The 21,620-nt window shown below is 34.3% G+C and overlaps 3 protein-coding genes across 6 annotated transcripts in view; 1 reads left to right on the top strand and 2 right to left on the bottom strand.

Moving 5' to 3' along the window:
* LOC111498797 (E3 ubiquitin-protein ligase UPL7) overlaps window positions 1-9,453 on the bottom strand; it is an 11,246-nt gene extending 1,793 nt beyond the window's left edge. For 2 of the 4 annotated variants that reach the window (XM_023150171.1, XM_023150172.1), the window contains exons 1-11: window positions 8,998-9,451; window positions 8,485-8,607; window positions 8,000-8,240; window positions 6,698-7,290; window positions 5,287-6,285; window positions 4,871-5,205; window positions 3,572-3,850; window positions 3,234-3,486; window positions 1,988-2,158; window positions 1,672-1,764; window positions 441-548 (exon numbers count right to left, since the gene is read on the bottom strand). In XM_023150171.1, coding sequence (XP_023005939.1) covers window positions 441-548; window positions 1,672-1,764; window positions 1,988-2,158; window positions 3,234-3,486; window positions 3,572-3,850; window positions 4,871-5,205; window positions 5,287-6,285; window positions 6,698-7,290; window positions 8,000-8,240; window positions 8,485-8,607; window positions 8,998-9,021 — 3,219 coding nt within the window. In that variant the 5' untranslated portion in view covers window positions 9,022-9,451. Of the gene's footprint in view, window positions 1-440; window positions 549-1,671; window positions 1,765-1,968; window positions 2,159-3,233; window positions 3,487-3,571; window positions 3,851-4,870; window positions 5,206-5,286; window positions 6,286-6,697; window positions 7,291-7,999; window positions 8,241-8,484; window positions 8,608-8,997 lie in introns of those variants that run through there. The other 2 variants (XR_002720867.1, XR_002720868.1) reach the window with 2 other exon arrangements.
* A 353-nt stretch (window positions 9,454-9,806) lies between these two features.
* Window positions 9,807-12,154, top strand: LOC111498802 (60S ribosomal protein L24). The gene is made up of 5 exons (XM_023150176.1): window positions 9,807-9,888; window positions 10,525-10,600; window positions 10,806-10,907; window positions 11,572-11,720; window positions 11,801-12,154. The coding sequence occupies exons 1-5, from the start codon at window positions 9,878-9,880 to the stop codon at window positions 11,955-11,957; spliced, it is 495 nt and encodes a 164-aa protein (XP_023005944.1). The 5' UTR covers window positions 9,807-9,877; the 3' UTR covers window positions 11,958-12,154.
* A 1,289-nt stretch (window positions 12,155-13,443) lies between these two features.
* LOC111498652 (homeobox-leucine zipper protein ATHB-22-like) lies at window positions 13,444-15,496 on the bottom strand. Its single transcript, XM_023149975.1, has 3 exons — window positions 15,190-15,496; window positions 14,450-14,793; window positions 13,444-14,049 (listed from the first exon to the last, which is right to left on the bottom strand). Exons 1-3 carry the CDS (start codon window positions 15,284-15,286, stop codon window positions 13,774-13,776), a joined length of 717 nt encoding a protein of 238 aa, XP_023005743.1. The 5' UTR covers window positions 15,287-15,496; the 3' UTR covers window positions 13,444-13,773.
* Between the last annotated feature and the right edge of the window lie 6,124 nt (window positions 15,497-21,620).

The following is a 21,620-nucleotide window of genomic DNA, read 5'->3' as shown; positions in this document are numbered from 1 at the left end:
GGGGGGGGGGGGGGGGGGGGGGGGGGGGGGGGGGGGGGGGGGGGGGGGGGGGGGGGGGGGGGGGGGGGGGGGGGGGGGGGGGGGGGGGGGGGGGTGAAAAGCTGGGGAGTTCCATCAGTGTATACATCACAAGGCCCAAGCATGATTCATACAGATTGCCCAATAACATTAGTTTGAAAGGAGGAAGGGGGGGAGACAGAGAGAGAGAAGGAATATTATTTGTATGAAATATGGCCATGTAAGTATTTCTTTAGTTCTAAAATAAGTCACGCCCACCAACCAGAACAGAGTTACATAAGCACAAGGAACTTTATCGCAACTTGCCTAGTTTTAAGAATTTTTTTCCCAAAAGGAATCAAATCAGTTGGAAATAATATGAAAAGCTGGATATTAGACTGATACCAAAACAATGCGGGTGTTAATCACTACAAAGTTTATACCTCCCAGAAAATACTAATAGTTCGGCTGCCCTCTGTGTAACCACCTGTATATCGTGTATTATTCCTCAAATCATCAACGTCAATGTCGTGGTTTCCACCAGAAAGCAACTACAGAATGGAATTTATATTAGGGAAAAAAAATTTAACAAGACAAAAATGAGAAAAAAAAATTGCATTTAACCATAGTAAAGATAAGAATGCGGATGTTCACAAATTTAAACCATTTAAAAATTATATAGTTCTACTACCAGTTCCACCCAAATGAAATCCTCTGAGGTATTCTAAGAACCAGCAAGTTGTAAAGAACTGGTTAGTGCGAGTATACAAAACAATGGAAACTTATTTGAACCTCTTTCACCCGCCTTATTCAATTATTATACTTTTTGCCATCTTGCGTAATAATCAATTTGGTTGCTTATTCAGCACATATCTTATTGTACCACTATTGATCATTTATCTAATCAATATACTATGTCTTTCTTTGGTGATGAAACAAAGATTTAAGGATTACCAACTAATCGATGTTAGTATTTCAAAAAAAAATCCAAAGATAGACCAGGAAATAGAGGTTATGCAGGCCGTGATCCATCTTCTACTAGAGCCTTTTCTTTCTCCCATACTGCTTTTAAGAATTGTCAATTGACCAAGTACCAAGTCGTGGGCACTTTCACGGCCTAAGCACTCAACCTAGCTTCTATTTGTTTCGCCACTCATGTGCTGCTTCATTTGCAATGACGAAAGCATCAGGGATTTCTCGGTTACCAACTGGTAAAAGGATATAGTCATGGGGAGGATATTTACAGCCTTCCTGTAAAATCTATTGCAATAACTTCAATTTGTTCCACTCACTTATGGAGAAGGCTGTAATTTTCTTAGGAACCAATCAAATATCACAACCAAGTCATACTTCATGGTTTCCGGAGTTTTTTTTGCTTGTTTTTTTACGGAAATTTTCCATGAAGCCATGCAGACTGGAGACTAAGGACTCCCAAAACTTTTAACAGCCCAAAGATCCCATCATCAATAAAAGGTCATTCATACCATTCCTTATTAGCCTGAAATATAGAAGACCCCTTGGAGGTCCTCACATATAAAATTTCCACATTAGTATGAGCTTTTAAAAGTTAAGGAATCACATGCCTTGCTTAGGTTAGCTAACAATCCAGGATGCCAAGTCTATAGTGAAGAGCATAAATAATGCACATCGATTAACAAGAGCAATGATATATACCTGATTGAATTCACTTGCACTAAATAACTTCAACCACGACGGTGATACAAGATCAGTCAAACCCCTATAGAATGCGTTTGAAAAAGGCAGTATCTGCAATTTAACAGGGAATGAACATAAATTTGAACCAAAACAATTATCTTTGCAGAGCATAAAATAAGAATCACGGCTGAACTTTATTTGAGTTGCAAGAATACTTTATTTCCTAAAGAAATCACAAACATAGGTCAGGTCCACTTCTCTCATAAGCAACATTACCACCAGACATGAAATATCGCCAAGAAAGGAAAAAATTACATGATGAACAACCAATGACCTGTCGATTAAGTTTATAATCAGCAATGGCGTGAACATACTGCATCTTATTCTCATTTGTAACAGAAACATCCTTGCCACCATGTATAAGCTCAATAACATGTCGCTTGCCAAATGATTCTTCAGTAACAGTGAAATCCAGCGAGAGTTCTTTGACATCGCCCTCATAAGACTGCCATAAGAAGAGCCATAACAATTAAAGGTCATAAAACTATTATTACAAAAATAAATATGCAACTTTGCGTAGTTCATCAATTACCTTAAACAAAAAAGGGCCTAAAGAATCAAAGAAATTAAAAAATATCTTACCCAAGGCTTAAAAAAACCAATCAAGAACGGACATTATCTCAGTTATTGCATATAAAAAATTGGCATTGTCCAATTTAGTCATGTACGTGCTCTTCTCACCTCATATTCTTCTGAAGAGATTAACCAACTTTAAACTAATAACCCAATCTTCAAACTCTAACCTCACTTGGAAGAGAGAAAACCTTAACTTTCAAACGAAAATTTAAAACTTAAGGGACTCTTATACCATGTAATAAGTATTGGAAAAAGACTCAAACATATTTTAGATTAGAGTAAGATATATATAAGTACACGAGAAAATCTTAAACTAAAGAATGTACAATTACTATAATTACTATAAAGAAAAACCATGCATAATAACATATATATTATTAAAAATGAGATGTGCTTTTAAGTAGCTTCCCATCATATAGAACCGTCTGCCTGTCATCTTGGTGAGGTTCACATGGACTTGATGACCTGGGTCTCAATCAATTATCATGAACAACTGCATGTTCATCGAATAGCCGTAATCCAACCGAGGAACTAGATAATGTAATAAGAAAATTCTGAAGAATGTCTCTGAAGCTGTCCTGACATCACCATAAAATTTAATGCTTATCTCACAGTCAGTCACTTCCAGCCCACAATGAATCATCACACCGCATTTTTAACTCCTAATCCTCCAGATCCACCTCAGCATCTACCAAACCAGTCTACTCAATGCTTTGTTTATTGACTCAAACTAGCGTAATTTCTTAGGGAAAGCATATGCCTTTCACGAATCTTTCCATTCTGACCACGTGGAAGATATTCAATCATTTCACTTCAGGAAAAAAACTTATAATAAAAGAGACAGGAGGATAAAGAAAGCCAGTAATACTAGTAGGTAGTCATTAGGAAACATCATATCGTAATATTGTAGTTTTGGCTTGACCTTGTGAGTATGAAGAATTTACCTTGACATACATGAGATTCCGGTATAGTTCTGGATCAAGTGTCGATAACTCGTCAAGGAAGCTATACCGGCCTAACAACTTGTGAACAAAAACATGCGAAAATGAGTAATCAAGCAATATTCCTTCATAGAGAGCCTTCCCAACAACTCTACCAAGAAACTCGATCATCTGGATGCCATTGTCGAGATATCTTGCTGATGCATTAGGGATAAGAAGCCTATCTTCAGTAGACGTTTGACAGAACAGCCCATATCTAAAAGGAAAAATAAACAAGACAGAGATTATTGGAGGCCTTAAAAGAAAGACCACAATGATTCTATGTAGTTTGTGTAACTTACTCAGGAGAAAATGCTGCTTTGGCTATATCAGTTAAAAACTCTTTGGATAATCCACCACAGTCTTGGCCAGCCTCGGGAAGGCCACATTCACTAACGAATGAAACATGAATAGCTGATTTTAGCCTTGACCCAAGGGAATTTAACTGTCTGAATCCATCTTCAATAACATGGCTGCGACGAACTACAATTTCAAATGATCGTGACCCAGGTCCACCAACTTCACCTGCCATTTTTCGGGAGACTTTGTCCATCTTGACAAACTCTCTGAACATTTCAACTCTGCCAGGAAAAAAAAAAAAAAAAAACGGAAAATGAAAAGCCTTTGATATGGAAAGACAAATTTTGAGATTTCTTTATGGATGTATAAGTGCTTATATGTTCCAATGCGCACCAAACACAGAAGAACATCATGGTTTAATCAAAGTCCTGAAGAAAATTTTGTACCACTGGCTTTGGAGAGAGGGAAGGACAGAGTTTCTAAAATAAAATTTTCTTTAAAAGGAACATTGACGAGAAAAAAATATAACATTAAACTAGAAAATGTAAAATGTAAAATGTAAATGATGAGTGGAATTTATACAATCAACAAGATAACTTTTAGCTTTTACTTAGCTTGAAGTTGGTTTCAGATTTCTTGGAATAGAATTTAATTTTTTATGAAAGATATAATAAAAGCTGAGAATGGTAAAACGATAGGTAGTGAAGAATGCTCTCATGGAAAATGGTTTATGCAATCCAGTAGAGAAAAAACTTCATGCCAACCACCAGGGGAAAAAATAACTTGGTATCAGATATGAAGAACGCAACATTCCAATGCGATCATATGGAGACCAAACCAATTACAATGACCAGTCAGTTCTATCGCCCTACATGCATCTATTTCTGATGCTTATATGTCCAATCCTCTCTGCCCATGCTCATATAAAGAAACTGGATGAAAAAGTAAGCACTCAATGCTCTCAACAACCATGAACAGTACTCCAAATGCACAATATCAAGCTTTATACTTTTACACGTTGGGTAGCAACTGAAGGGAACATAACATTTCCTATTGATAACTTGTAAACATCATCTCCTTCTACGGGGGATCACCAAGATGATGTTGCTTGATACATATTTGAGGGTTTTGAAGATTCACGATAGTAAAGTAACCACATCAAACAAGATTGGATTTTTCTTATAAGAAGCAAACAGGAAATATTAATTAAGCTGAGGTGGCGGCAAATCCAGATCAATGAGAGTAGCAAAGCTGCATATTAAAAAGGAAATAGCCAGTTTAGTTAGCAGTCTGATTCTCACCTTTCCTCAAATGGGAACACATGCGGTGTGGTAGCTATAATCGAACCTACAGTTGGAACTGTTAAACTATCATCTGCCCGTAAGTTAGCTAATAAAGCTTCGTGAGTTCTTGCAGCAACTGCAACAGGTGGTCTACTTGTTCTAGCAGGTGCAAGCCATAGCATAGGAGGACAAAACTGGTGTCTGCAATCTCTCTCATACATCAGATGCAAGCACCTGATTGCAGATTCCATAAGGGATGTGTTCTGCTGACCAGTACCATGGGACAAGCCATTATACACAAGTGTATTAAGCATTGATGCAAGTTTCCTTTGCTGCTCCAGCCTGAACGGAACCTAGTCCACATAATGAAGTTTACAAATAAGGCATCACATTTGAAAAAATCATACAATGGAGGGAGAGATGAAATATCTTGCCTGTTTTTCATAGAACTCTATGTCGTCTAGAACTAACAGCAGATGAGCATAAGTGGCACTGAAAAGATAGAGCAGACATGACAAATCTTTTGAAATACCTTGTGGACCACATCTCAGAGATTTTATGTCCCATAAATCACGCAAGTCATCATCCCCTTGTCTTGAACTAGATTGAACCTTAACTGAGTCCATATGATCACTGCCCAGTTGTGACTTGCTCGTGAACTTATGAAAGACAGTTACCCTCTTACTATTTCCATCCCTGTTGACTTGCTTTGGCTTTTTGCCAAAAACTTCATCTTTCTTTTTACTTGATATTTTACTTGAGCCAGGAAAGGGACCTTCAGCTTCATCGGCATCACTGGGGAAAAGGGAACTTTCTAAAACTCCCCACAAATCAACAAGAAACCCAGGAGTAAAAGATAACATGTTAAGAACAGGTAAGGATCCAACTGGTGGATTCAAAAGTGAAAATAATCTGAGCATGTACATGTAAAAGTATGATATATCGATCAGTTTCAAGCTTTTCATACAGTCTATATTATTTGACTGTGCAGTACTTTTTTCGGAGTGAAGATCTGTATTTACTATTGTCAAAAGATCGGTGAGATGCCTCTGTTCACAAATAGGCCTAAACATATCAATGGGCAATGTGCTTAAGGGCATGGATGCCATTTCATTCTTGAGAACAGCTGCATCAGAGGGTTCATAAGAAGTTAAATTTTCACTTTGGATATCTTGATTCTCCTTTCTACCACACCCAAAATCCCCAATCAAAGCCAAAAGTCTTTCTGCCAAAGTGATACCCACACGAACATATAACACATAATCTAAACTCTGCTTGAACCAACCAGAATCCCTGGCCTTAGTTTCAGTCCCTGCTGCCAGACATATAATGTTTGCAAGAGCCCATCCAACTGCCGGAACAACCTTAGAGCCACAATCAACTGATAACCGATCCAGGTCAGACATTCCCAATAAAATTGTCTCTTTCTTGGCCTGCCATCAACTGCCACAATTCAATCAGTGCCAAATCAAGATGTTATTGTAAATGTAATCTCTTTGATACTAAAAGGTAACAATTGTTAATTTATCAACTCACTATAACCAAAATGAAATTTTTTTACACAATGAAATTCTATTAAAATTATTTAGATAGGTACTCGTTATCCAAGCTGCAAAATCAAGAAAATGAATGCATCTATATTTGCCAAAAATTCAGAAAGAAGTAACGCATTTTTTTTCATAATTCCTAAACTTGAGCAAACAAAGTAATTAAATAACCAACAGATACATAATATACAAGTATCATTGGGTTTTATAAGCAGGCAGAAAGTGAGCTATTTAGTTTCCGTGGTGACAAACTAAAATGAAAACCATAAAAAATCTGTTCAACCTGAATGGCCCTTACCAATAGAGTCCAGAAGCATGGTAGCAAGATAGATCGATGCTTTACAGCTGGCACAAGAACTTGAGGCAGATTTTGAACAAGTTCGGGAATTGTAAGTAGAAACAAACAGAACTGTTCAGCCACATGATGCCCTTCCCACGAAGTAGTGCCAATTGCATCAAAATTCATTAGATGAAATGGTCGTAAAGCTAAAGTTATTGCACTCACAGTAATAACAAATAAATCATTTGTCTGGATGGTACTGGTGGTCCATGAAGATTGTATAACACTCAATTTACACATGTATTTTCTGACGGATAGGTAAAGACCACTTTCAGAAGTTCCTAGATAATGAACTAAATCCTTCAATGCTGCTTCTGTATCAAAACGATTATTCTCATTTACATTCTTCCACCCATTATAATCAGTGAAGACAACTACCAAGCGCATGGCTAATGAGGTTGTAACAATAATTTCTTGCTCCTTTGCTTGCAACTTGTCGAAATGAACAAGAATAAATAAGCATACAGAAATAAGTTTCCTTGATTGGTAAGTCCATATTCTTCTTTCTTCAGATGTACCAGTGGCCAAGGAGCAAAAGTTGTTCTTTGATTCTTGACATGAAAATTGATTATAGCATGTCAAGTCCAAAATAGATGTATAGACTAAATATATATATATAACAATAAACGAAAGAGCTAAATGACGGTAGATATGAGCAAGGCAATGGAGATTTCATCCAAAATAGTATCGTACGGACTAATTCTCTTTCTCTCACATTTTTCCAATTTCCCCTCCCCAAACACTAATCAATTTTTGCAAGCTTACTAAACTCAAATTAATACTGTGAGGATTTCTGGTAGATTTTTTTTAGTACAAAAAATGCGATGTATAGAAATTTGAGCCTCTAACCTACCAGTATTTGAGGATTGAGAGGCTTCCATTTTAAATCGTGATTACTCACAAAGTCTTCCTCCAAAACCACATATGTATGTTTTCAACAAATGTGCCCAAAGGAGTCAATATGATATTTTTCCAGTTTCTTTAATTCCATGTTCTGGAGACTATCAAATCAAGTTAAGTATAGCACACAAATTACATGCCACTTTAAAGTTAAAATATATCTAGAATATAGGCATCCCAAAACCCACCATGCAATATCAGTTTGTAACTCAACTTACCAAATTAAGAAACAACTCAGCCTATTCTGCTGTTTTTTGACATGATAATAAGATTTATCAATTGGATCTTAAAACTCAGTCTAAAATGACATGCAAAAAGATGAAAAAAATAAATAAAGAGTATCGGTGAAGAAGTGGATACCGGTAGAATTGATGCTTTCAAACAAGATTGTAAAGCAATTCTTCATACAGTCTATATCTCTGGTCTGGATATTTTGGGGTCGTTTTAGAAAAGATGAGATAAAGAAGAGAAACGGTCTCAAAATATTATAGGAAATGAACGTGCCAGCCAGAGCACCAGAACGATTATTCACCAACTCCTCCCAACTTTTTTGAAGCTGCAAAGCAGCTATCTTAGTCACTCTGTAGCGCTTCCATACTCTCTGCGTCAATTAAGAAACGAGATAGTAATTTCAAACTTTGAGAACTTACCTTTGTTACCAGGAAAAGCTGCATAGATATAAAGAGTAAACATCCAACTTAATTCAATTACATAGAAATATAGGAACAATGATCAAACCCACAAACCATTCTCCATTGTCTCTACAACTTAACTATCAGTTGCTAGAACGTGCAAGATAAACTAAGAATGGCACTTGAAGACCGCTAGAAGTAAATGTAATAGACCTGAATAAAGAGAGCCGCAGCTGCAGCTTTTCTTGCATATTGACGTAGCTCTCTCTCCTGGATAACCTTCTGAACTAGAGCATCCCTCGTAATTTCTTTTGCACTCGCTCCCCTCAATGATACCTGAGAATATATCGCAAGGAATATAAAGAGCTTGGAAGTTATAGAACAGTAATTTTTTAGCCCCAAACAATAAAAACCATAGCAAACTAACCAAACCAAACCAATCCCCAAGTTCCATATTATTCCCACGCCAATTGCTCGCAAATCAGAGAACGAAAAGAAAGAGGCAGCTAATCCAAAGAAAATGTCCGGCTCAAATTAGATATAAAATGGATGTAATTTAAGCTTCTACCACGATCAGAATTTCGTTTCAATACTAACGAACGAATAACTACCGACGGAGGAGAAGATCATATAAAAGAACATATTCATGAAACAGATGAATTTGTGTATACTTTCTGGTAGCTGGTTTAAAATTCAATCCTAGAGAGGGAGGGTGAGAGAGAGAACCTGATGCTTGGAAGCTTTGTCCATGGACGTCTAACGATTGTTGGAGCCAAGCTCCAATCCACATTCGCTTCCTGTAAACGACGAGCCGCTAAAAGCTAGTTATCAACGCTTTCCAAATCCCATCCAAACCAGCTGCTGGAATTGGAATTTTCAGCGATCATAACGCGATGGATCAACAAATATCAAAGAGACTACTCTGAAATTCCTGTAGTAAAGATTTCGGATCTGATGCAGATGATGAAACATCCGTCGCAACCTTGTTTCATCGACGAGTGATCGTTCCACCGCTACGCTTAAGGCCCTTGTCCCTTCGCCGACGGCAAACAATACGCACCGGCGATATATCTCCGGTGCCGGAGGTCCAATCGTTGAAAAAAATATGTGCTTATCCAGAAAATAACAAATTGTAATAAAATAGCTTATCAACTTTACTCGCGTATTGGATTGATGTGGCGCTCTTTGTTCAATCTGATTCTCAATTTCTTTTTTTCCCCTAAATATTGACCGTCTGAAATTTATACTTCATTTAAAAAAAAAAAAAAAAAATATATATATATATATACACATTTTCAGATCTGTGATAGAAACTTTTTAAATTTAATATTAATTTAACTTTTAATGAATAATGTGTTTGAAATATATTTTTATGGTTTTCTTTAACAATTATTATTATTATTATTATTATTTAGTTTATCGTTTTCTCTCAATTTCATCGGATAAATACTTTATGGCCCAAGCCCAATACGAAGCCCAAAGTCAATAGTTGGGCCCAAAAGATTGTCAAACAATTGCAATATAAGCTACCGAGTCATGCGGTGAGATTTTGTCTCCTAGGGTTTTTCATCAACAGCGCGGCGGGAAGCTTAGTATCGCAGCGGCCATGGTTCTCAAGTTTGTCAAACTACTTCCATCTCTATTTTCATGTGTTCTTAGATCTGATGCCATATCCTCTGTTTTCGTTCTATATGTCGGCGTGTTTTTGTGATTCTGTTTTCGCATTTGTACGTGCATTGTTCATGCTCGAGAGATCTAAGGTTTTGAGCGTGTTTGAAGTGAGAAATAGGCTTTTTTTAAGTCTTCCACTTGAGAAACTTTAAATCTTTAACGAAGTTCCGTGTTTTTCTTTTTTGTGTGTTAAATACAATTACTTAAGAGGCATAATTTCGGTTGCTATTTGCAACATGTCTGTGCATTGGGTTACTGGCGTGGTTAACTGGGACCGGCATCTGTTATGTTTTAATAACCTTGTTGGAATGAAGTATTTCTGATGGAAATTTAGGAACAGGATATGTAATTTGAAGGGGAAGGTTTAGAAGATGAGTTTTTTATGTTTCTTGGATCTATTATTGTAGTTTAATGTTTGAGCAAACGGGTGTGGAATAATTGTATCATAAACGAAGTTCGAGAACTTCGAGATTCACGTGCTCAATCTTGTTCATGGGCTCTGTATGTGGGAAAAGAAGTATATGAGCTAGTAGCTTTTGAGTCGTGAATTCGTCCCCTAATAGTTTGATACTGATTTTTCAGGACTGAGCTTTGTCGATTCAGTGGGGCCAAGATATACCCAGGGAGAGGCATCAGATTCATCCGGGCCGATTCTCAGGTGATTTTGGTTACTGTATTTTAGATTATTTTGAGATAAACTGATATTTTTTTAGTTTTAACAATGATAGAAAACGTTGTAAATCCTTTCTTCTCTAATTAACCCCAACCTCTACAATGGTGCTCGGAGGTGTATTGTTTGATTTATTTGAATTATTCTCTGTTTTCTCCTTGCTTGTTTGACATTTTTGCTGTCAATCCGTTAGGTGTTTCTCTTCGCCAACTCAAAATGCAAGAGGTACTTCCACAACCGGCTGAAGCCATCAAAGCTTACCTGGACAGCCATGTATAGGAAGCAGCACAAGAAGGTAATATTAAGATTTTCTATGGACACTTTCTTTTTTTTTTTTTCTTTTTTTTTTTTTTTCACGAGGACTAGTGAGTGAATATTATCTGTAAATACCAAATACCAACTCTCACGTGGATAATGATTCTCTTCATGCAAACTTGATTCCACTGAAAATAGTTAATCTCGAAACAATCTCACAATTGGGGGATTACAAACTAGGCAGGTGTCTAGTCTACTGAAGGGGTCTAATGTGGATTTAAGTTTCACCTTAACTCATATACTGAGCTCTAGGATTAGTTTTGCAAATACAAGTCACATTACTCAACATTTAAAGCCTTACAATTAAGATTAATAACTAAATCCAAACCTAAGAGTTTACAATATGAGTTTAGTAGTAATTTAACACTGATATCAAGTGAGGCATCATGCATATGCCAATGTTTCTTTATCATTATTCTTGTTTTCTATATATATATATGTATATATATATTTTTTTTTTTAAGATTATTGGTTCACATATTTAAGATTTATGACCAAAATGATTTCTAGTCTCCATTTGCAAGTAGTCTTAAAAGTAAAGAAATCTCACTTTAAACACATAGATGAAGGTTTCTCTTTGAGTGTTGTTTTGCTGGCTTGCCGTGGGCAATTGATCTTTATCCATTTTATTTTGACATTTGCAGGATATTGCTCAAGAGGCTGTAAAAAAGAGGAGACGTGCCACCAAGAAGCCCTACTCCAGGTCCATTGTTGGTGCAACATTGGAAGTCATCCAAAAGAAGAGAGCCGAAAAGCCCGAAGTGCGTGATGCTGCTAGAGAAGCTGCTCTGCGGTTCGTCCTCTTAAGAATAAAGATTGAACTAGAATATAAATTTTGAATTTCAGCTTACCTAGAGTTTCATTGAATTGCAGTGAAATTAAGGAAAGGATTAAGAAAACCAAGGACGAAAAGAAGGCCAAGAAGGCAGAAGTGATGGCCAAGTCACAGAAGGCGCCAGGTAAGGGTAACGTTCCCAAGGGAGCTGCACCCAAGGGTCCAAAGCTGGGTGGTGGCGGTGGAAAGCGTTGATCCTTCTATTAGGTTTTGTTTTGTGATTTAAATTGCCAGATTTTGGTAGATAGGACAATCTGATAGTTTTGCGTTCTTTTTTGTGTTATGAGAAGTAATCCGTATTAATTGTTAAACTTAATGTGCACTTATTCGAGTGGTTAATTTCCAGTTTAAATTCTATATTTGAAGTCAGAAGATTGATAAGATTAGCTTCATTTTGTTACTCTTGAGTTCGGTTGGAGGCTAATTGATATAATAAGAATTAGAATGAGCAATGTTAACTTAAGATAAATTTAAATCGTTGAAAATGCATATAGATATGATGAAACGAGTCAAGGTTAATTGTTTTTGTTTAAAATTTTATATAATTGATGTTTTCCCTTATCTTATAGTTTATAAAATATTATATTTATTTTAGTTGTTATTTTCAAATTTTAAATACATTTAAAACACACTAATGGTGATTGATAGGTAATACGTGTCGATGTACATTTATTGATGGATGCAAAGCAAGCTGGTCTTGTCTTTTATTCATATATATGTGTGTATATATATATATATATATATATATATATATATATATATTATTTTTTTATTATTTTTTTTTTTGTCTAAAAATTATTTCTTTTTCCCATTTACTCTAATCTAATTTTTAATAATTTAATCTTTACTTTGATTTTTGTAACAGTTTTTGAACTTTAATATAAAATAATTAAATTTTACTATGATTTAGCAATTTAGTTTTTCAACTTTAATATAAAATAATTAATTTTTACTATGATTGAGTTAAAATACTTCCATTTGCAATGATTGAGTTTCTTATCCTTAAAATTATTACTAAAGTTTAATGAGAAATTTTAATTTAGGTCAATAAATTAGAGGATCTAATGCTTATCTCTCCTTAAAAGATGACTATCGATTGAGGATGTGTGTTATCGCTGTCGACTATGCATGGAAACTCATATTCGGTGTTGCCGCCCGTCAAATTGGCTACTTCAAGTTACGGGGGTGAGAATCAATGTCGGTGGTGGAAGAATTTTCAATCAAGTCATTTCTTCAACCACCGCTTGGTCAAGTCTTTCAGCCTTTGGCTCTAGTCAGTGAAGCTTTTTCGGTCACCTACGATGTTCAACACGGCCGAAGTTGAATCCACATTAATTTTTCTTATAATATTGTATTTTCTCCCAACAATCCTCAACCGAGTCGCCTCTTTTCCATCAAACAAATTTTACTACATATGTTGCACCATGCTCAAGTGTGTACTGGTGCAAAAACATATTTCTTGGTCTAACAATCGACATAAAATCAAAATGTAGCATAATTTAATAGTAACTTATGAGCACGTTTTCGACTTCATCCTCTTCTTCACATTAAAACATTTTTATATCTTCCGAAAATTATGGAAAAATATGTTTCAAACTTAAAAATAGAGCTAAAATATGAACATTTATCCTTAAAATCATCAAAGCTCATCCAAACCCTAATCATTAAACAGATCAGTCGATGAACACAAACACATAAATTAAATTTATTAAACTGGGATCTCATTGAATCAGCACAGAAAGTTCAGATCATATAACCTCAACTCTTTCTCGATAATTTTTTTTTCATTAAATTCTCCATTTTTTTTCCCTTAATATATAAAATAAAAAACACAGATTTGAGGTGGTATGATCTGAACTGTCCAAACAAATCCCAAGACCCAGATATTAGAAACTGTCAAATTTCAACACTATTCTCTAAAAAAACCCTAATTTAACCTCTCACTTCACAATCTTACTTTTTCATGAAATTAAAAAAAAAAAAAAAAACAAAAAAACCAAAGCAAACAAGTTTACTGGGGATGATAAGAGGATGGGAGAGTCCCCCAGAAGGTTGGAGACATGGGGTTGTACTCCTCAGTGTTGAACACATAGTTGCACTGCTCCGGTGGCGTCGGGTATTGGTTCGCTGCTGCTTCTGCCACCGCCGCCGCACTCGGCTTGCTTGAGCAGCCAGCTCCGACCGAGGTGCTCTCCACCGTCTCCTCCCCCGACAATTCAGTGTACACCGTCGACACTTGGTTCCTCGCAGTTTGAAGCTCTCTCAGCATGCTTTTCAGTTTCATTACCTGCCAGGGTTAAAAGACGATATTCATCTTTTCTACATCCGAACGGTTCAAAACTGCCAACCACATTGACTAAAAAAGCACCGAACTTTCTATTTCAAATGCAATGAATTTGTGTAAAAACGAACGATTTATGAGATATACTCGAGATCGAACCAAGTATAGATAAACCCTAATTCAATTCTCTAAAGCTGAAGTACTTTTGATGATTAAAATGCACTTATTAATGATTTATGAGATACATTACAAGTAAATTTGTTACAAAAAGCTCATAATTTTCTTGAATCAACCCTACTCTATTAAAAAAAAAACCCATAATTTAGTTCACTATTAAGTTGAGATCTTAAAAAGATCTGATTTTTTTTTTTTTAAAACTTCATAGATCAAGGGAAAAAAAGCATACCTCCTCTTGAAGCTTATGTTTCTCTCTAGAAATGGCATCGAACTCTTGTTTGAGAGTGTCGTAGAGATGCTCGAGTTGCTTTGCCTTCCACCTCGCACGGCGGTTCTGGAACCAAACAGCGATCTGGCGTGGCTGCAGACCGAGCTCCTTGGCCAGCTTCTGCTTCCGGTCGGGATCGAGCTTGATCTCCTCCTGGAAGCTTTGTTCGAGTGAGTCGAGCTGCTCGCTGCTCAGCCGCTTCTTCTTCTCCAAATTTCCATAGCTGTTCATGTCCATCCCTGGAACCAGCCCTTGCAGCACCGTCTCCGACGCCCCCGCCATCGCTGAATGCTTCACATCTATGCCTGCTCATGGAAGCAAAACCCCAGAGACAAGATTAACAAAACCCTACAAATCTTTCAACTATTTTATATAATTAATTATATCCTCCATGGATCTGCAAGAGAATCATGTTCGAAAAACATGAAACATTCATTAAAAAAACCACCTCCGTTTCAGATCTTCGATTATCCGTTTGTTTAGTGACAGTTACTTGTCGGAAAAAACACACACACACACACACAAAAGAACAATTTTTTTTTAAAAAAAAACACCTAAAAAAGTGGAAAGATCAGATTTTTCTGATCTGGGTGTCATTATTTTTAAGTTTATAACCACTAGAACAAATCAAATAAACAAAACAACAAATTCATTAAATAAAAAAATAAAAAAAAAAAACCCTCAAGAACATTGAATATTACCCTGATATTGTTCAAGATTATAGTTATAGAGAAACCCAAATGAAGATTCCGGCGCTCGAGAAACAAAGGGTCTGAAACTTCCGGTGGCCCACTCCATGTTTTCCAGTCTCCGGTGAAATTTTCCGATCAGATTAGCTTCGAATGTGGAAGATGGAAGTGAGGGTTTTGAGTGGGAATTGAAGCTACAAATAGAGAGAGAAACAGAGAGAGGAGAGAGAAAGTGAAATTTAGGGCAATTGAAAATTAGGGCTACAAATGAGGGTGAGAGTCAGCATTGTTGAAAAGTGTTCATATCCCTTTGCTCTCTACTGTTTATCACTTTTCTTTTTTCTTAGCTCCTCTCTATTTTTCTATATATATATAAATAAATGCTAGTACAAATTTTTTTATATCTTATCCACCAACTTGGAAACACTTAAAAAGAGAGAGAAAGCAAAGAAAAACGATCAAATACCGTGTAGAACGACGTAACTATTATCTTTAAAATCATCGTTTTATCGTCACGAATTAAAGCTTTGATTTTTACGATGTATAATCATACACTATATTATTTCAGTCTCTTCAAAAAAAACATAAATTTTGAAAAATATTATATTTTCGAATGTTCGGTGTGTGTGACCGTGAATTATATTGTTTTAATTTCATTAAATAAATTTTTTTTAGAGGGATAATGTATTAGGTATAATTGGGATGTATAGTGTATTATATGTACTTAATTAAGAGTATTTGGATAAAGTTGAAAAGCTATATCTTAGTGACATAATACAATTAATTAAACTAAGTAATCTGTATTATATATTTTGACATGAGTTTTAATTAACTTCATTATTATTCCCCTTTTTTTTATTTATTATTATTATTATTTTTTTTTTTTGTATAGGTGGACCATAATTATTAATGTCAACTTTATGAGTATGCAAAGGGAAACGTGGTTTATGTAATAATTAGTGTGTGATTAATTTTTTATTTTCAAATATTCTAAATTCACTTTTTAAAAAAAAAACAATTATTTAGTGATTTTATATTTTAAAAACATTTTTTAAGAATTAATAAATTTTGTTTTTTTTTTCTTATGGAATAATTTAATCGAGTTTTATTAATTTTCCTTTAATTTTTATAACCAAATTAAAATAATTTAAGCTTTTTTTTATTTTTATAATTAATACTTAAGGCCCCACCAAAGTAAAAAAGGCTAGATGATTAAGGGTAGATTGATAATCATAATTAATTGATAATCTCTCCCCTCTTAAATATTTATTTATTCATTTTAAAATATATTTTTATTATTTTTTTGACCCACTAATTAATTATTTTAAAATATATATTAATTAGTTAATTTTAATGATAAAATTAGTGTAAGTGGACCCAAAATTAGCAAATCTGTTTGACTTTGTTCTTAGCCTAATACTAAATCATCCCTTTTAAAACTAAAGTCAAATGGATTTGGTAATTTGTTTAGTTTTATAATAATACAGGATTTTTAAAAATCCTCTCAAGGTTGGGCCATTAAATAATTTTCTTAATTAATCTATAATTATTTCATAAATTAATTAATGACTATTTTTTTATTAGGTTTCAAATAATGCTTAAATATAAATTATTTATAAACTCAATTTGATTAAGATATATATTTTCCTTCAAAATGTCAGAGGTTTAAATTATATATTTATTATTTATTTATTTACTTACTTTTTGAGTTCGAGCGACAAAAAATTAATTTGAATTCAATGGAGACACACTCATAACTACCGGTTGTGGGAGAAACCATTGCATTTAAATCGTCACGGATGGATATTTTAAATATATTTAAATTAATATAAATTTTAAAAAATCGATAAATTAGATTAAAAAATCAACTCGAATATAGTTGAATTGAATCAAAATTAATAAAAATATATATGGTTGAAATAAATAAAGAGATGAATTTACATAAATGTACATTTGTTGTTGGAGTTAGAAATAGTGTTGAGGTGAAAGTTTTGAATTTTCATTCAAAGCTGAGTCTGCTATTTACTAAGGGAGAAACAGATTTTGAAGTCTTGAAGTGGGCAATAACCTAATAATGGAGTTCACCATTTATGTACTTTTTTCAACGATCAACCCACTTTCATCAATTCTCGAGCCCGTAAATAAAAAGTAGACGTAGATCTAAACGTGTAACGCTCGAAATAGGCAAAAAATAGTCCGTTTAAGCAAAAATAATTGGTTAAGACGTGTGTCTTCAGCATAGAGATCGAGTATCTGGATTCCTCATTTTCTGTAAAACTTAAAAAAACTGATTATAAATGTAACAACCTAAGCTCAATATTATCTGATATTGTCCGTTTTGGCCCATTAATTATCGTCGTCGGCCTCACGGTCTTAAAACACGTATGTTAGAGAGAAGTTTCTCTACCCGTATAGAGTAAAATGATAATGAGTTAATAACGTTTTGTTAAGCTTATAAACATTATTTTCCAAAATTAAAATAATAGTTTCTAAAACAACTTCGATTTGTCTTTCAATATTCGTGTTGGACATAATCGTCCTTCTCTTTAGTCATATTTAAAAAGAACACGAGTCATCCTAAAAACTATTAACGTTTAATAATGACACAAATTTATAAACCACATAACTTACATTTTTTTTTGTAAAAAGTTTATAAATTAAAATAAAAAAACATTTAAAAAATAAAATAAATTGGGTATGAAAGTACATGGATAAAAACAAAGTTTTTTTTTTTTTTTTTTTTTTATTGTTTACATGAATAAAAAAATTAACTAATATTAAAATTTATTTTTAATATATATATATATTAAGAGACAGTTACAAGTGAATAAGTATTGTATGTATTTATGAGGGATAAGTATAGGGTATTTCTTCAATTTGGTGTCGGAAAAATAAATAATAACAATAAAAGGTTTTTAATTAATTAATTTTACAGTGGAAAATAAAATATGAACAGCTAACAACACGATAGAGACAACACAAAGCAACTACCCAATTTTATGTATTTTTATTTTTTATTATTTTATTTTTTTTGGGAAAATATATGTTTGTTTGTTATTGTCCCTTCCAGTGTGTTTTTCGATTTTGTTTGTATTAGTTAAAAAAAAAAAAAAAAAGATTTTAACTTTTTTCGTGATATTTTAATATTTTTTTAATTATATTATTAAATACGGTTTTTTCCGACCTACTTTTTTTTAAGTTTCAAAATATAGTTTGAATTTTAAAAAAAATTCTAATTTTAAGTTTGTGGGATCTTACATTAGTTAGAGAGGAGAACGAAGCATTTTAGGTGTAGAAACCTCTCCCTAGTATATACATTTTAAAATCGTGAGATTGACGACGATATATAATGAGTCAAAGTAGACAATATCTACTATTGATGGGTTTTGGATGTTACAAATTGTATCAGAGCTAGACACCATACGGTATGCCAACAAAGACGCTGGCCCCGAATGATGGTAGATTGTAAGATCCTACGTTAGTTGGAAAGAAGAACAAAACATTAGTGTAGAAACCTCTCTCTAGTAGATGCATTTTAAAAGACGATACGTAACGGGTTAAAACAAAAAATATCTACTAGGAATAGGTTTGAGTTTTTACCGTAAGAGTGACGAGTAACGAGTGTTTCACATTTTAAAAGCATATATTATAAACCAACCACTAATTAGGAATGGGTAAGGATTTGAATGAGAAGAAGGCAAAAATGTGCAGACATAGCCGTGCCTAATGCCTACAAACTTTATAACCTAAAGATTCACATTGCAAAATCAATACATATAATAATAATATTAATATTACATTTCAGCCTGCCTGGTCCCAGCGATGGGGTTGGTGAAATTAATTTATATCCCAACCCCCCCTATTCTTCATATTTACACGCAACCCCCTCTCAAATTAAATATTTTCTTTCTATTTTCATATTTATTTTCTCTATTTTTAATTTTACGTTCCAATGAAAATTCTGAATTTTCTATATTTTAATTACTGTACGATTATGATTGGAAGAGTAAATTCTAATTTAAATTCGTTAAATATTTCATAAATGGGCTGTTTGGAATAATAATGTGAAACTTTTAAAAGGGCTGTCTTTTATTTATTTTTAATTTCACTAGGTGTTTATTTGTACCACAACTACCCACTTTGGGTAGATTGCTTTTTTTTGAAAAAAATAAAAAAGATCTTAGCACAAATTCTCAAATTTTTAGAAAATTGTTAGAAACGAGTAAAATTAAATAATTTAATCAATTTGAATATAGCTCAACTAATTAATATTAATTTACCAATATCTTATAAAATTGTTCGGGGCATTTGAAATATTCTTCTCTAAAAAAACATGAGACCAAAAGCTTTAATAAAAGTATTAAATACTAAATGGAAAAATGTCGCAAACATTATTCTAAGTTGTTGTGTGTCTGAAAACGCAGCAAAAAGGACAATGCAGTGACTGCAATTGTCTGCGCAGTACTTCAGACAAACAACTTTGCTTAGGATTTCTTCAACTTTGTTTTCTTATTTTTCAAGTATTTCATCATTTGTAAAGCTATTTATCAATGTGGGCGGTTAGGTTTGACATGTTTCGAGCTTTTAATTTTGGAACGAGTTGATTTGGTGTTTCGAATTGGATCGATCTATGTTGAGCTTGTTTGCTTGTATTGATGTTTGAGTACTTTGTACATTTCTCTTTATTTTTCGTCTATCCATTTGTAGCATTCATACACACCGTGTCATGTGCGATATGTTACGTTTTAGGTTAAGTTGTTTTCATTTAAATCATGGGGAAAAGAAAAGACGAGGATGGGAGAATGACTAGATTACTCGTAGCGAGAGTTGGATTTTTGTAATGTATGAGAAGAAGATAGATTAACATGTGACATACTAGACAATTTGACGACTGATGAAATAAAATTGAATCGGGATCTAATCAATGGATTGCCAATCTTCTAGAGTAGGGGCAGGGCAGCATATAAAATATCAAACCCGCCGCTAGCAGATATTGTCTGTTTTGCCCCGTTACGTATCGTAATCAGCCTTACAGTTTTAAAACATGACTGCCGAGGAAAGGTAGGAAAGGTTTCCACACTCTTATAAGGAATGTTGTGTTTCTCTCTCCAACTGATGTGAGATCTCACAAGGAATGTTGTGTTTCCCTCTCCAATTGATGTGAGATCTCACAATCCACCCTTTTTGGAAGTCAGCATCCTCGTTAGCAGATCGGTAGGCGTCTGACTCTAATACCATTTGTAATACCTCAAGCTCACCGCTAGCAGATATTGTCTGCACTGTTTTAATACCATTTGTAGCCCTACTCTAATTAGTATCTCGCACTGTCCAGTGCCTGACTCCAATACCATTTGTAGCCCAAATCCACCACTAGTCAATATTATCGACTTTGGCCTATTAATTTCGTCATCAGTTTCAGAATTTTAAAATGTGTCTACTAACGAGAGATTTTACAATAATGGATTCGCTATCAAGAAGAAATATGTGGTGTTGGGTGACTGAAATCCTTTGAGGTCAATCGAACAAGTCGACAATAAGCAGAATTAATCCGAACATCAACTACAAATGAATAAGATTCGAGTCAAAGAACGGGAGAGAACGACAGGTAACGAATGAGGACAAGCAAAAGACTAAAAAAGGCCTCCAATTGCAAAGGCTTGAATCTAGAGAAGCCTAAAGGCATATCTAAATGGAAAGTGAGTAAAGAAATTATTAATGGTACATTCCAAACACAAGGTAGCACTCTTTTTGTTCATACATCTATAGCCATAAACAGTGATAAGAATTGATCGTAAGTGCTTTATTTCAGTCCAAGTTGGAAAATAAGAACTATTAGCTTGATTTGAACAAACATGAACACTGACTTTAAATCATTCGATCCAAAGCGTTAAATGCTTAGTTCGTTCGACGACGACAACGAAACCAACCCCACCATAACCAAACTAGCACATCATTAAGACTACTTTTGAAGTTGCTATAGAGACAAGAAACCGACTCTTTCTTCTGCCTTTAAAGCAATCTGGTCATAGTGGTTTCGGTTTGTTCTCTAATCCAAGAAGGTAAGCTTTGTTTATGCTCGGTACTTTCTTCTTAATCTAAAGAATTCAACAAGAGTTTCAAGTTTCTAGATGTGTTCTGTAATAGCCCAAGCTCACCGCTAGCAGATATTGTTCTTGTTTTTTTCCTTTCGGAGATTCCCTCAAGGTTTTTAAAATGTGTCTACTAGAGAGAGTATTCCACACCCTTATAAAGAATGTTTCGTTCTCCTCTCCAACTGATGTGAGATCTCACAATCCACCCCCCTTTGAGGCTCGTTCCTCTCTCTCATTGACGTGGGATCTCATAATAATAGTTTGAATTCCGAACAGCTTCAAACCGAAACAAATTTCAGTAAAGCTTTGTAGGTTTCGATAAAACGATCCAAAAAGAGCTTCCAAATCACG

This window comes from Cucurbita maxima, unplaced genomic scaffold, assembly GCF_002738345.1.
Source record: "Cucurbita maxima cultivar Rimu unplaced genomic scaffold, Cmax_1.0 Cma_Scf00025, whole genome shotgun sequence".
Lineage (NCBI taxonomy): Eukaryota > Viridiplantae > Streptophyta > Magnoliopsida > Cucurbitales > Cucurbitaceae > Cucurbita > Cucurbita maxima.
This window is presented reverse-complemented; position numbering and strand designations above follow the sequence as displayed.